General features: G+C 42.5%; 1 protein-coding gene across 1 annotated transcript in view; it reads left to right on the top strand.

The window, feature by feature from the left end:
* Positions 1 to 1,469: 1,469 nt before the first annotated feature.
* acoxl (acyl-CoA oxidase-like) overlaps positions 1,470 to 15,794 on the top strand; it is a 50,617-nt gene continuing 36,292 nt past the window's right edge. The window contains exons 1-10 of the mRNA XM_046358410.1: positions 1,470 to 1,692; positions 1,996 to 2,092; positions 2,213 to 2,299; positions 2,517 to 2,603; positions 2,884 to 2,982; positions 3,441 to 3,555; positions 3,660 to 3,746; positions 3,908 to 3,980; positions 4,158 to 4,290; positions 5,175 to 5,209. Of these exons, the coding sequence (XP_046214366.1) occupies positions 1,538 to 1,692; positions 1,996 to 2,092; positions 2,213 to 2,299; positions 2,517 to 2,603; positions 2,884 to 2,982; positions 3,441 to 3,555; positions 3,660 to 3,746; positions 3,908 to 3,980; positions 4,158 to 4,290; positions 5,175 to 5,209 (968 nt within the window). The 5' untranslated portion in view covers positions 1,470 to 1,537. The remainder of the gene's footprint in view (positions 1,693 to 1,995; positions 2,093 to 2,212; positions 2,300 to 2,516; positions 2,604 to 2,883; positions 2,983 to 3,440; positions 3,556 to 3,659; positions 3,747 to 3,907; positions 3,981 to 4,157; positions 4,291 to 5,174; positions 5,210 to 15,794) is intronic.

The raw sequence follows: 15,794 nt of genomic DNA, 5'->3' as shown, positions 1-15,794 counted from the left end.
TAGGCAAAAGAGCAGATAGGTATCAGACAGTGGAGGCTGCTGAAGGAAGGACGGCTCATAATAATGGCTGGAACGGAGCAAATGGAAACCATGTGTTTGATGTTGTTGATACCGTTCCACCTATAACGCTCCGGCCATTACCACGTGCACGTCCTCCCCAATTAAGGTGCCACCAAACTCTTGTGGTATCAGATATGCAAACAATTGGCAAAATATCTTAATTGGACTGCCTGTGTAAATGAAGCCTAAGCATCTTTACTAGCTACATATCTAGATATTGGTTAATCAACCACCCTGTTAATTGGTCAATCAATCAGATAATCAATCTATTAATATCCACTGTGGACAGTCAAGCATTACACGTCCATACATTTATTTTAGTAGCTCAAGAAATACCACGTTAAAAAAAAGACTGGTTTTGTAACAAAGAGTAGACCTACCTCTGCGTTCACAGTCGCTACCATATACTGGCCAGGTCGCAATTGTAAATGAGAACTTGTTCTCAGCCTACCTGGTTAAATAAAGGTGAAATAAATAAATACTACAGGTAACTGCCAAAATAAAGGAAACACCAACATAAAATGTCTTAATAGGGTATTGGGCCACCACAAGCCAGAACAGCTTCAATGCACCTTGGCATAGATTCTACAAGTGTCTGGAACTCTATTGGAGGGATGCAACACCATTCTTCCTCTGTACATTTTGTTCTTTGTTGATGGAAACCGCTGTCTCAGGCACAGCTTGAGATTCTCCCGTAAGTGTTCAGTTGGGTTGAGATCTGGTGACTGAGGTGGTTTACATTTTATGGGGGCAGGCCATGGTAGTCTAAATAAGGGCCTGCTCAGGGATGTTAATTGCTTAATTAACTCAGGAACCACACCTGTATGGGAGCACTTGCTTTCATTATACTTTGTATCCCTCGTTTACTCAAGTGTTTGCAGTTTGTTGGCTATAGTCTATTCTCTGCTGACATCTAGTGAGTGTAAGTCACACAACATAATTGAATTTAAATTCCTGGGTTTCAGTGCACTTTATGATGAGACATTAAAGAAATGATGCAGTGCATTACATGCTAATATTTTTTTACTCATTGAATCGTTGGATTAAATTGTTACCATTTACCTATACACGTACACTACATCATCAATATTTATGAGCAAGTTCTGGGCATGTATAAACATTACATGTCTGTCTCAAACACTTTTCTCTCTCATTTTGCTGACACAGACATTTTACATTTAAAAAAACTTATGATACTGCTGCATGTACACAGCCCAATAAAAAAATAACACAAATTGGTGTTTTGAGAAATCAGATCAGCTCTGAAAATGATCTAATGTGAAAAGTTCTGAAGATTGGTCAAAAGACCAATTAGTGGAAAACTATCAGAATTGGGCTGCCTTTGTAATCGCAACCATGTATAATTTTGTACACGTTTCAGCTACACATCGAGTGACATCATCCGGACGCGGAAGTTGACTGTGAAAGTGACAATCTTCAGTTGTGTCTGGTTGTGCTCTGTGTGCTCCGCTTGACAATGGATATTTCCCAACAAGAGAGGACATATGAAACATCAATGGCTGACAAATCTACTCCAAGTAGTCTTGCAAGATACCTCGATGGTGAATTTTGGGAAACCAAAGATCATATTCGTGAAGAAATATCCCAAGGCGAGCCTTTTCGAACTAGCAGGTTCGTGATCTCTTACTGGTGGTTTTATCCAACTTTTCTATCATATGTTGATCATCACGATTTAATCCTGTGGTAGCTAAGGTTGAAGGACATGCTCTTTTACGTATCTATCTACAGTTTTCAGCGGTTGGCAAATCATGTCACGGCTTTATGAAAAGGGTTTGTGCGGCTACCAGCTGTTGCGCGTTGCGCGCACATCTGGATAAAAATAATGCTAATTTCCCGCTGCGATGTTTATTTTCAGTTCAATGTTCATGTTAAGTTCTGTCACATACTAAAATGTAATACATTTTTATTCTACAGTTATGGTCTCACGTTGGACCAGAATAGAGATTTGACGGTGGAGAGACTGGAGTATGTCTTAACGAGGCCACTAATGCGACATCACCTCAAAGATCAGGTGAACGAATTCAGTCTTACACCCCTCAACTGATACCAATTTTACACCTTGCAATTGCAAATGTTTGTCTGGGTGTTGTTTAGTTATGAAACTGAGTTTTTATGTCTTGAGGGGTTTTAGATTAAAGAGAAACAACCAGGCTTCATAGCCAAGAGCTTGGGTATCACGGAACTGATATGCTCTGCAGATATGTCCACTGGAGTAAAGGTATGCTAATTGACTTCTCCAACACACACACACACACACACACACACACACACACACACACACACACACACACACACACACACACACACACACACACACACACACACACACACACAGCTTGTCATAGGCATTTATTTACATAACCAAATCCATGTATGATTACACTGTACTCGCTGTCTGTACAGTGCTCTTTGGTGTTCTCCCCTCTGGTCCACAGTTGGGTGTTGTCTGTGGCTTGTTTGGTGGTGCAGTCACAAACCTTGGAAGCCCTGGTCAGAAGAAAAAATGGTATCTCCCGGTTACGGTATGTGTCCACTGCCACTCACACAGCTCACATGCAAAGTAATATAACAGATCATTTACAGCTTTTGTTCAATGTCTGCCTCTTGTCGTTACATTCTTACAATGCATGCACTTGTATATAGCTTTTTCCGTCATACACATTCATTCATCCACAGCACATATCGCCATTGGATGTTGTCATTTATCTGATACAACAATGGATTTAGCCTTTAATTTTGAACTCTTTGTCAAATCATCATCCTAATTGTTTTGGTTGAATGACTGGGTGTGACTTCTGTCAGGATTCGGAGTTCACTGGGATGTTTGCCATGACCGAGAGGGGTCATGGGAGTAACGTCCGGGGAATCCTTACAGAGGCCTGCTACGAGCCATCTACACAGGTCAGCTTAATAACGCGCATAACACACTCACGAATCATGTGACACCATTGAGGCAATGCGGAATTCTGAACTGATGGACAGTCGTTTGGTTCCACAAGGCAGCGACCTCTTTTCACCACTCAACATGGACCAACTGTACCAGTCAGTTGGGTTAGGATGAAATTCTAACTGTAACTAATTCCACTAGTTACAGTTACACTATGTGCAGAGGACAATCTACCACATACCCCAAATGATAGTCTGTTGTACGTGGTCCGTAACACAGTGGACTAGATCATATTGTGTTACATAACGACATCAATATGTATGTGAAATGTGCAGGTCATATCTAGTACATACAGTATGTTCCCTCTTCGTCTGTGTTTCATGCCTTTCTGTACTGATCCCTGTACTCATGGAGTCCAAAAGAAGCATCGATATCATCATATTTAGTTATACATTCATCTTTTGGCCTTCAGGAGTTCATCATCCACACACCGTGTGAGGATGCCCAGAAGATGTACATCGGAAACTCCATGAAGGGGAATTACGCCTCTGTGTTCGCTCAGCTCATCATCAATGGAGATTCCCAAGGTGGGACTCACTCAATACAACAGTCTGTCTGCTGTGGATTGTGTTTAGCAACAGCCCCTGTGCATTTACTAATGTGTGTTAACATGTTTTATTCATCCCCATAGGTCCTCACTGTTTTATTGTTCCAATCCGAGACCGACATGGAGTCATGAATCCTGGAGTGACAGCCATTGACATGAAGCACAAAGAAGGTAGCTAGTTTTCAATGGCCTGTTTTTCATCTAAGCAGCGTTGAATATGAATATGATGCTGTGAGACAATCATTCCTGTCACAAATTCACACCGTTGTGTATTAATACGTGGATTTTCATTGAACATTTGAAACTTAGCCATGCTGTGTGTGTTGTCACAGGCTTACACGGGGTTGACAATGGCATCTTGATATTCGACAATGTCAGGATACCGAGGACGAACCTGCTCAGCAAGTGAGTGGACTGTAACATGTGCTCCACTGCCGGGTCATTAAACAGTTCTCTAGAACTGCCTTTGGAAGTTGAATGCATTCTAGACATCATTGGAATATGTCCTCACTTAAATGATTCCTAGCTGTGTACAGTGTACAGTATGCAGCATCAATGTGTTTTATGACCCTCCTGCTCCAGGTTTGGCTGTGTGTCGGCAGATGGGCTGTACTCTTCTCCTGTCCAGAACAAGAGCAAACGTTTTAACGCCATGTTGGCTGCTCTCACCCCTACCAGGCTGGGGCTCACTGTCCAGGCCATAGCTGCCATGAAGGTGAGTTTACAAGGCCATGTGCATTATGATTTAGGCTAGTGTATGTAAACTAATTTAGCTCTCTTTAGCTTTGACCATGTTTACCATCTTACTGTGATGGATAGTGACAGCTAGAGGGCAGTCTTGATTTACGTTACCTCCCTCGACACTGTCACAGGGACAAAGCATAACACTGCCTTTGTTACACCTTCTTTTATGGTCTACGTGCTATTCTAATGAGAGAAATCAGCTCAGTCATCTGCAGTTTGAGTGGATTATGGGCCTCGGTCTGGGTAAATCTAGGGCAGATGGGTTGGCGTCATAGTCTGCTGTGTATACCCAATGACGGGACTGAATTCCAGGTTGTGTCCCAAGTCTGGCAGGTAACCAAGAGACAATCATACAAAGCTCTGACCACAGGTGACCCTTTGGTGATGTTGGATGGTTGCATAAATAGAATTGTCATACTCTGAATGAGTTGCTAAAACAGATCTGACTTCTTCAAAATATGATGGACTGTTATTAGCTTGGGGAGAGCAGAGAAGCATAGAAATCAGAGCTGTTAATAGATCTGGCCCAGATTATGTCTATGGTGTACTTTTAGACTGATCTTATCAGTGTGTATTGGCTGTGGGTCACAGTAACTTAGTCTTTGAACCTGTACAAAGTTTGCAGCTGTCTTTTAAGTGAAATAAAATAGTACATTATGGTCCATAGACAGTTTCAAATAAACATTGTTTCATATTTAAGCTTATGGTTTTGTTTTTGGGTCTGTAAGAACTTTACACAAAACAAATGTGGATATGATTTTGCACTGAAGCTTTACCTACAGATAAAGGCATGTAGCATCAGTGCTGTTCTGTGTAGAGATCTTACAGTATGTCTGTTGTTTTTCTCACCGACAGTTGGGCCTCATCATTGCAGTGCGTTACAGCCACAGGTACAGTACATTTACATTTTAGTCAACACTCTTCTCCAGACCGACTTACAGGAGCGATTACGGTTAAGTGCCTTGCTCAAGGGCACATTGGCAGATGTTTCACCTCGTCGGCTCGGAGATTCGAACCAGCAACATTTTAACCTCTAGGCTACCTGCTGCCCCAGTGCACTTCTGACGCTCCCATACATCCCACATTAACTAAAAATGAGTTGCTTTTACATTTCATTTGACAAATGCATGTATGCACATATGCAATGGATGTGATTGAGATTGGAATTTTCTTCGTTGTATTTCAACTGAAAAGGTTCTAACAGTCATTCTAGTGGTAGTCTTTTGTATTCCTGCTCATACACAGTAGCACTTTTCATAATGTGGAACGTTTACATAAAGCCGATAGAAGTGATGGGTTAGCTCCACGCTAGCCTTGTCGCGAACCAGGCTTCCGTAAACAGTAAGCATGGGGAAGTTCCATTGCAGAAATCATCTAAAGACAGATCGGAACCCGGTGAAATTAGTGACGCCTCGCAACACATCAAACCAATCAAATTCCTTGCTTGGGTAGAGCTCCTAAGGTGCTCACCAGATTAGTGCCATATGAGCAACATAAGTGAAATCAAATTAAAAGAACCTCATTATTATTATATTTATTTTGTTGAACCCATCCAAGGGTTTTTTTTACTATTTTCTACATTGTAGAATAATAGTGAAGACATCAACACTATGAAATAACACATGGAATCATGTAGTAACCAAAAAAGTGTTAAACAAATCAAAATATATTATAGATTTTAGATTACTCAAAGTAGCCACCTGTTGCCTTTGACAGCTTTGTACACTCTTGGCATTCTCTCAACCAGCTTCACCTGGAATGCTTTCCCAACAGTCTTGAAGGAGTTCCCACATATGATGAGCACTTGTTGGCTGCTTTTCCTTCACCCTGCAGTCCAACTCATCCCAAACCATCTTAATTGGGTTGAGGTCGGGTGATTGTGAAGGCCAAGTCATCTAATGCAGCATTCTTCTTCTTGGTCAAATAGCCCTTACACAGCCTGGAGGTGTGTTGGGTTATTGTCCTGTTGAAAAACAAATGATAGATCCCACTAAGCACAAACAAGATGGAATGGTATAATGCTGTGGTAGCCATGCTGGTTAAGTGGGCCTTGAATTCTAAATAAATCACAGCCAGTGTCACCAGAAAAGCACCATCACACCTCCTCCTCCATGCTTCACAGTGGGAACCACACATGTGAGATCATCCGTTCACCTACTCTGCTTCTCAAAGACATGGCGGTTGGAACCATAAATCTCATATTTGGACTCATCAGACCAAAGGACAGATTTCCACCAGTCTAATGTTCATTGCTTGTGTTTCTTGGCCCAAGTAAGTCTCTTATTCTTATTGGTGTCCTTTAGTAGTGGTTTCTTTGTAGCAATTTGACCATGAAAGCCTGATTCACGCAGTCTTCTCTGAACAGTTGATGTTGAGATGTGTCTGTTACTTGAACTGTGTGAAGCATTTATTTGGGCTGCAATTTCTGAGGCTGGTAACTCTAATGAACTTATCCTCTACAGTAGTGGTAACCCTGGGTCTTCCTTTCTTGTGGTTGTCCTCATGAGAGCCAGTTTCATCATAGCGCTTGATGGTTTTTGCGACTGCAGTTGAAGAATCTTTCAAAGATCTTCTAATGTTCTGGATTGACTGACCTTCACATGCTAAAGTAATGATGGACTGCCATTTCTCTTTGCTTATTTGAGCTGTTCTTGTCATAATATGGACTAGGTATTTTACCAAATAGGGCTATCTTCTGTATATCACCCCTACATTGTCACAACACGACTGATTGGCTCAAATGCATTAAGAGGGAAAGAAATTCCACAAATGTACTTTTAACAAGGCACACCTGTTAATTGAAATGCATTCCAGGTGACTACCTCATGAAGCTGGTTGAGAGAATGCCAAGAGTGTACAAAGCTGTCAAGACAAAGGGTGGCTACATGTCAAATATATTTAGATTTGTTGAACACTTTTTTTTTTGGTTACTACATGATTCCATGTGTGTCATTTCATAGTTTTGATGTCTTTGATGTAGAAAATGTGTAAAGAAAATAAAGCAAAATCCTTGAATGAGTAGCTGTGTCCAACATTTTGACCTTTACTGTTCATTTTACGTAAACATTTTGCATACATAGCTTTATATAAAAGTATCACATAACAATAGTACATTACCAAACATAAGCTCTTTAATCCCAACCCTCTGCCACTCTCAGACCATCCCACCTATCACCATAGACCTCAGCTCTTTAATCCCAACCCTCTGCCACTCTCAGACCATCCCACCTATCACCATAGACCTCAGCTCTTTAATCCCAACCCTCTGCCACTCTCAGACCATCCCACCTATCACCATAGACCTCAGCTCTTTAATCCCAACCCTCTGCCACTCTCAGACCATCCCACCTATCACCATAGACCTCAGCTCTTTAATCCCAACCCTCTGCCACTCTCAGACCATCCCACCTATCACCATAGACCTCAGCTCTTTAATCCCAACCCTCTGCCACTCTCAGACCATCCCACCTATCACCATAGACCTCAGCTCTTTAATCCCAACCCTCTGCCACTCTCAGACCATCCCACCTCAGATCACCATAGACCTCAGCTCTTTAATCCCAACCCTCTGCCACTCTCAGACCATCCCACCTATCACCATAGACCTCAGCTCTTTAATCCCAACCCTCTGCCACTCTCAGACCATCCCACCTATCACCATAGACCTCAGCTCTTTAATCCCAACCCTCTGCCACTCTCAGACCATCCCACCTATCACCATAGACCTCAGCTCTTTAATCCCAACCCTCTGCCACTCTCAGACCATCCCACCTATCACCATAGACCTCAGCTCTTTAATCCCAACCCTCTGCCACTCTCAGACCATCCCACCTATCACCATAGACCTCAGCTCTTTAATCCCAACCCTCTGCCACTCTCAGACCATCCCACCTATCACCATAGACCTCAGCTCTTTAATCCCAACCCTCTGCCACTCTCAGACCATCCCACCTATCACCATAGACCTCAGCTCTTTAATCCCAACCCTCTGCCACTCTCAGACCATCCCACCTATCACCATAGACCTCAGCTCTTTAATCCCAACCCTCTGCCACTCTCAGACCATCCCACCTATCACCATAGACCTCAGCTCTTTAATCCCAACCCTCTGCCACTCTCAGACCATCCCACCTATCACCATAGACCTCAGCTCTTTAATCCCAACCCTCTGCCACTCTCAGACCATCCCACCTATCACCATAGACCTCAGCTCTTTAATCCCAACCCTCTGCCACTCTCAGACCATCCCACCTATCACCATAGACCTCAGCTCTTTAATCCCAACCCTCTGCCACTCTCAGACCATCCCACCTATCACCATAGACCTCAGCTCTTTAATCCCAACCCTCTGCCACTCTCAGACCATCCCACCTATCACCATAGACCTCAGCTCTTTAATCCCAACCCTCTGCCACTCTCAGACCATCCCACCTATCACCATAGACCTCAGCTCTTTAATCCCAACCCTCTGCCACTCTCAGACCATCCCACCTATCACCATAGACCTCAGCTCTTTAATCCCAACCCTCTGCCACTCTCAGACCATCCCACCTATCACCATAGACCTCAGCTCTTTAATCCCAACCCTCTGCCACTCTCAGACCATCCCACCTATCACCATAGACCTCAGCTCTTTAATCCCAACCCTCTGCCACTCTCAGACCATCCCACCTATCACCATAGACCTCAGCTCTTTAATCCCAACCCTCTGCCACTCTCAGACCATCCCACCTATCACCATAGACCTCAGCTCTTTAATCCCAACCCTCTGCCACTCTCAGACCATCCCACCTATCACCATAGACCTCAGCTCTTTAATCCCAACCCTCTGCCACTCTCAGACCATCCCACCTATCACCATAGACCTCAGCTCTTTAATCCCAACCCTCTGCCACTCTCAGACCATCCCACCTATCACCATAGACCTCAGCTCTTTAATCCCAACCCTCTGCCACTCTCAGACCATCCCACCTATCACCATAGACCTCAGCTCTTTAATCCCAACCCTCTGCCACTCTCAGACCATCCCACCTATCACCATAGACCTCAGCTCTTTAATCCCAACCCTCTGCCACTCTCAGACCATCCCACCTATCACCATAGACCTCAGCTCTTTAATCCCAACCCTCTGCCACTCTCAGACCATCCCACCTATCACCATAGACCTCAGCTCTTTAATCCCAACCCTCTGCCACTCTCAGACCATCCCACCTATCACCATAGACCTCAGCTCTTTAATCCCAACCCTCTGCCACTCTCAGACCATCCCACCTATCACCATAGACCTCAGCTCTTTAATCCCAACCCTCTGCCACTCTCAGACCATCCCACCTATCACCATAGACCTCAGCTCTTTAATCCCAACCCTCTGCCACTCTCAGACCATCCCACCTATCACCATAGACCTCAGCTCTTTAATCCCAACCCTCTGCCACTCTCAGACCATCCCACCTATCACCATAGACCTCAGCTCTTTAATCCCAACCCTCTGCCACTCTCAGACCATCCCACCTATCACCATAGACCTCAGCTCTTTAATCCCAACCCTCTGCCACTCTCAGACCATCCCACCTATCACCATAGACCTCAGCTCTTTAATCCCAACCCTCTGCCACTCTCAGACCATCCCACCTATCACCATAGACCTCAGCTCTTTAATCCCAACCCTCTGCCACTCTCAGACCATCCCACCTATCACCATAGACCTCAGCTCTTTAATCCCAACCCTCTGCCACTCTCAGACCATCCCACCTATCACCATAGACCTCAGCTCTTTAATCCCAACCCTCTGCCACTCTCAGACCATCCCACCTATCACCATAGACCTCAGCTCTTTAATCCCAACCCTCTGCCACTCTCAGACCATCCCACCTATCACCATAGACCTCAGCTCTTTAATCCCAACCCTCTGCCACTCTCAGACCATCCCACCTATCACCATAGACCTCAGCTCTTTAATCCCAACCCTCTGCCACTCTCAGACCATCCCACCTATCACCATAGACCACCCTCGTTTGGTTTCCATGTGCCATATATGCTTCATTTGTGCTGTCATGTTTTACATACATTTTGAACCTTTCTAATCGTATAGTGTCCACAAAATGTGAGCTAAAGATGAAAACCTTTCCTACAAGTATTTTTATATGATTTATTGACTGACTATGGCTTTCCAAAGTGCCCAACTCTGCTATTTGTAAGGTTCTTTTTAAGTGAATGCTATGATTAAAAAAAAAAAACATACCTGTGACCAGAGACCAGCTACATAGGGGCAATACCAGAATAAATGATCTAGTGATTCTGTCTCTATGCAGCAAAAGCTACAGAGCTGAGATTGTTGTATGAGATTCTGTTGGTGGCAAGAATTTTGCATAATAATTTAAATTGAAAAACTCGAAGTCTTGAATCAAGTGTTGTTTTTTTTGTACCAGTTCATAAACCATGTGCCATGGAATCGGTACATCAAAAATCTCTTCCCATTTATTTTGCAACCTGTGTGGCGCAGCTGTCAACATTTTTGTCCTCAAATGAAACTGAGGACAAACTGGTAGATTTTTCTATATATGCCAATTCCTTTTAGGCCAATTTGTATCTTTAATATATGGCAGGCAAACAAGTTCCCTACCTTCTCCCTTTTCCACTTGCCTCCTCCATTTTTGTGATAATGCTGCAATCAATTGGTTGTAAGTTTGGATTGAGCAGAAATACCCATATATTTTCAATAGCTGCATATGTGACAACTCCACCGATTTATATTCATAATATCATTCATTAATAGATATAATACAATTTTAAAAACAATTTCAATAAATAATAGTTTTTTTATTAGTCAGTATATTTGAGTTTAACCATAGCAGTTATGTAATATTTTTTCTATATTTTCTGGAGGATAAAACTGAAATTGTGACCAGCTTTGTATAGCTTGTTTTAAGAAAGGGCGATACTTCAAACAAAATTAATTTTCAATTAGTCGGAAATGAGAAGTTCTAGTCTGTAAAAAGGCCATTTTTAAACAAAGGATGAACCTTTTTAATCTACTGGAGAACCATTTAGAGTTTTCCGAGGGATCGGAATCCGGTGTAAATCAGTGACGCATCGCAACACATCAAACCAATCAAATTCCTTGCTTGGGTAGAGCTCCTAAGGTGCTCACCAGATTAGTGCCATATGAGCAACATAAGTGAAATAAAATGAACCTAATTGCCTAAAATGTCAGCACTTAAAAGGAATCTGGTGAATGGTTTTCCTCATATACATTGTCTACTGGTATCATTTTAAATTGAGAACATATAGCTAGCTCAACATGTAAATGTGTGAGTTTAGCTATTCTCTGCTTCAGATGACAGATTCCCATAAAGCCAGTAATGGCATCATATTGTAGGCCTATGGCTACATTGGCGATGCATGCCATATGATAAGCTGCAAAATGGATTCATATAGTTGATATTCTGAAGAAGAGTAACAATCGAATAAAACACATTGGAGATCTTACAACTAGACAAAAAGGAAATGTTCATTTGAGCATACAACACAGAAACAGACACTTTTGAGACAGCAGATTACTGGACAGGCAACTCGCAACTGCAGCAAACCGAACACTCTCATGACACGTACTGTCCACTGTCAGAACTCTCCCATTCCATACTTCACTGAACTGATCAATGCCTACACTCTACCTTTACTGACAGCCGGAGCTGCAATTTCACCCTCTTCCATGGCTGTTATCTACAATGCATTCAGAAAGTATTCAAACCCCTTTACTTTTTCCACATTTTGTTAGGTTATAGCCTTATTCTAAAATTGATACAATTATTTTTTCCTATCCACAAACAATACCCCATAATGACAAAGCAAAAACAGTTTTTCAGAAATATTTGCAAATTTATAAAAAATGTGAAACAGAAATACCTTATTTACATAAGTATTCAGATCCTTTGCTATGAGAATCTCAATTGAGCTCAGGTGCATTATGTTTCAGTTGATCATCCTTGAGGTGTTCCTACAACTTGATTGGAGTCCACCTGTGTGAAATTCAATTGATTGGACATGATTTGGAAAGGCACAGACCTGTTTATATAAGGTCCCACAGTTGACAATGCATGTCAGAGCAAAAATCAAGCCATGAGGTCAAAGGAATTGTCCATAGAGCTCCGAGACAGGATTGTGTTGAGGCAGAGATCTGGCAAAGGGTACCAAAACATTTCTGCAGCACTGAAGTTCCCCAAGAACACAGTGGCTTCCATCATTCTTAAATGGAAGAAGTTTGGAACCACCAAGACTCTTGGCCTCCCTGGCCAAACTGAGCAATCGGGGGAGAAGGACCTTGGTCAGGGAGGTGACCAAGAACCCAATGGTCACTCTGGCAGAGTTCCTCTGTGGACACCTGGGACCATCCCTACAGTGAAGCATGGTGCTGTGGGGATGCTTTTTAGCGACAGGGACTGGGAGACTAGTCAGGATCGAGGGGAAGATGAACAGAGCAAATTACAGAGAGATCCTTGATGAAAATCTGCTCCAGAGTGCTCAGGGCAACGACCCTAAGCACACATCCAAGACAACCCAGCAGTGGCTTCGGGACAAGTCTCTGAATGTCCTTGAGTGGCCCAGCTAGAGCCCGTACTTGAATCCAATCGAACAACTCTGGAGAGACCTGAAATATCCAGCCTGACAGAGCTTGAGAGGATCTGCAGAGAAGAATGGGAGAAACCTCCCCAAATACAGGTGTGCCAAGCGTGTAGCGTCAAACCCAAGAAGACTTGAGGCTGTAATTGCTGCCAAAGGTGCTTCAACAAATGACTGAGTAAAGGGTCTGAATACTTATGTAAATGTGATTATTTCCTTTTTTTATCCATTTGCATAAGTTTCTCGAAACCTGTTTTTGCTTTGTCATTATGGGTTATTGTGTGTAGATTGATGAGGGGGGGAAACAATTTAATCAATTTTAGAATAAGGCTGTAACGTAACAAAATGTGGAAAAAGTCAAGGAGTCTGAATACTTTCTGAATGCACTGTAGATGGTTATTTTTTCCATTCAGAGCTGACCCAACACCATTCAATTCCTGTTATGTGTAAAATGCTTCTGAATGTCAACAAAATAACAAACAGCTCAATGTGGAAAGAAAACAATTGATATAAGCATTATTTAGTTTACCTCAGAAAACACACATTATTTTGGCAGCCCTATCGAGGGAGTCTCTTGTTTTTCCATATCTGTTGTTGTTTTTGTGCATCCTCATGTGTGGGTTGCGTATGTTCTGCTAAAGTTTCCAATGTGGGGGCGAGAGCGTGGGTGGGGGGAAAGGGGAGGGTTTTCTCTGTAATTGGCATCCCCAAAAATCACCCACACGCTTGGGTGGAGCTCCAAAGGTGCTCACCAGATTAGTGCTGTGGGAGCAACATAAGTGAAATAAAATTAGCCTCATATGTTACCTGTAATGTTCATTTCCTGTAGCCTAATTGCCCCCCAAAAATGATATGTCAGCACTTTAAAAGGAATCTACAAAATCTGGTATATAGTTTACCTCATATACATTGTCTACTGGTATCATTTTAAATTGAGAACATAAAGCTAGCTCAACATGTAAATGTGTGAGTTTAGCTATTCTCTGCTTCAGATAACAGATTCCCATAAAGCCAGTAATAGCATCATATTGTAGGCCTATGGCTACATTGGCGATGCATGCCATATGATAAGCTGCAAAATGGATTCATATAGTTGATATTCTGAAGAAGAGTAACAATCGAATAAAACACATTGGAGATCTTACAACTAGACAAAAATGAAATGTTAATTTGAGCATACAACACAGAAACAGACACTTTCGAGTGTTTGTCACCAGAGCGGTGTAGAATGTGTTGTGACGTTTGACATTACTAGCGTAATTCACTTTCAGTAAATATAAATCGCAGACTGTCGGCCACACTTGATGACTTGAAAACGAGCGCTTGAAACCTACTTTTATACAAAATGTGTCCAAACCTGACGGAAAACAGTGGCACACATAACACACAGCAGCCCTTCTACGGGAGTGTGGGTGGAGGGTTCTTGAAATGTAACATCCAATCAAAATCTGGGTCCAAGTGGACCATTCAAACAGTTTTTGCAATATGAAATTCTCCAGACCTCCAAGTGAGGCCTGACAACGACGTAGATGGTTATTTTTTCCATTCAGAGCTGACTCAACTCCATTCAAATCCTATTATGTTTAAAATGCTTCTGAATATCAACAAAAGAACAAATGGCTCAATATGGGAAGAAAACCGCAATAGATATTGAGCATGATTTAGTTCACCTCTGAGAACACACATTCTTTTCACAGCCCTATTGAGGGAGTCTCTTGTTTTTCCATATCTGTTGTTGTGCATCCTCATGTGTGGGTTGCGTGTGTTCTGCTAAAGTTTCCAATGTGGGGGCGAGAGCGTGGGTTGGCGGAAAGGGGAGGGTTTTCTCTGTGGTTGGCATCCCCAAAAATCACCCCAGATCACCCCCACACAGAGAGAGATAGAAAGAGGGAGGTAATCACAATACCGATGCAGACTACTGCACATGGAGGACACATTTCCTGTTTTGTGACACACATCCTGTCCCCACCCACCAATCAAATAAAACACATGGGAGATCTTACAACTAGACAAAAAGGAAATGTTAATTTGACCATGCAACACAGAAACAGACACATTCGAGACAGCAGATTACTGGACAGGCAACTCGCAACTGCAGCAAACCGAACACTCCCATGACACGTACTGTCCACTGTCAGAACTCTCCCATTCCATACTTCACTGAACTGATCAATGCCTACACTCTACCTTTACTGACAGCTGGAGCTGCAATTTCACCCTCGTCCATGGCTGTTATCTACAGATGGATTTGGAGACTGTTTTTTAAATTTACAATGATTACATCAAGATAGCTAGCTAAAAGGAAGTTAGCTAGCTCATGACATTTAATTAACTTAGCTAAACAGTATGTAAAGTCAATTAGCTACCTTAATAGCAGTTCAGCTGAGTTAGCCTACAAAGTGGCATACTATAGCCAGCTAGCTAGTTAATAATACTTTGCTTTTTTACATAAATTTTTATTTTTTATTTACTTACTTGAATAGGTTCTCCCACTTCCTTTGTTTTTTTGGGTGCCTTTCGGTATTTATTGGTTGTAGCAAAGAGTGGATGAATGGAGACGAGCCAAAAAGTGTTTGCCACCAGAGCGGTGTAGAACGTGTTGTGACGTTTGACTTTACAAGCATAATTCACTTTCAATTTCAATAAATATAAATTGCAGACTGTCGGCCACACTTGATGACTTGAAAACGAGCACTTGAAACCTACTTTTATTCAAAATGTGTCCTACCTGGACGGAAAACAGTGGCACACATAACACACAGCAGCCCTTCTAAGGGAGTGTGGGGGGAGGGTTCTTGAAATGTAACATCCAATCAAAATCTGGGTGCAAGTGGACCATTCAAACAGTTTTTGCAA

This window comes from Oncorhynchus gorbuscha, linkage group LG08 (assembly GCF_021184085.1).
Source record: "Oncorhynchus gorbuscha isolate QuinsamMale2020 ecotype Even-year linkage group LG08, OgorEven_v1.0, whole genome shotgun sequence".
Classification (NCBI taxonomy): domain Eukaryota; kingdom Metazoa; phylum Chordata; class Actinopteri; order Salmoniformes; family Salmonidae; genus Oncorhynchus; species Oncorhynchus gorbuscha.
Note: the sequence above shows the minus strand (reverse complement) of the source record. Positions and strands in the feature narration are given on the sequence as shown.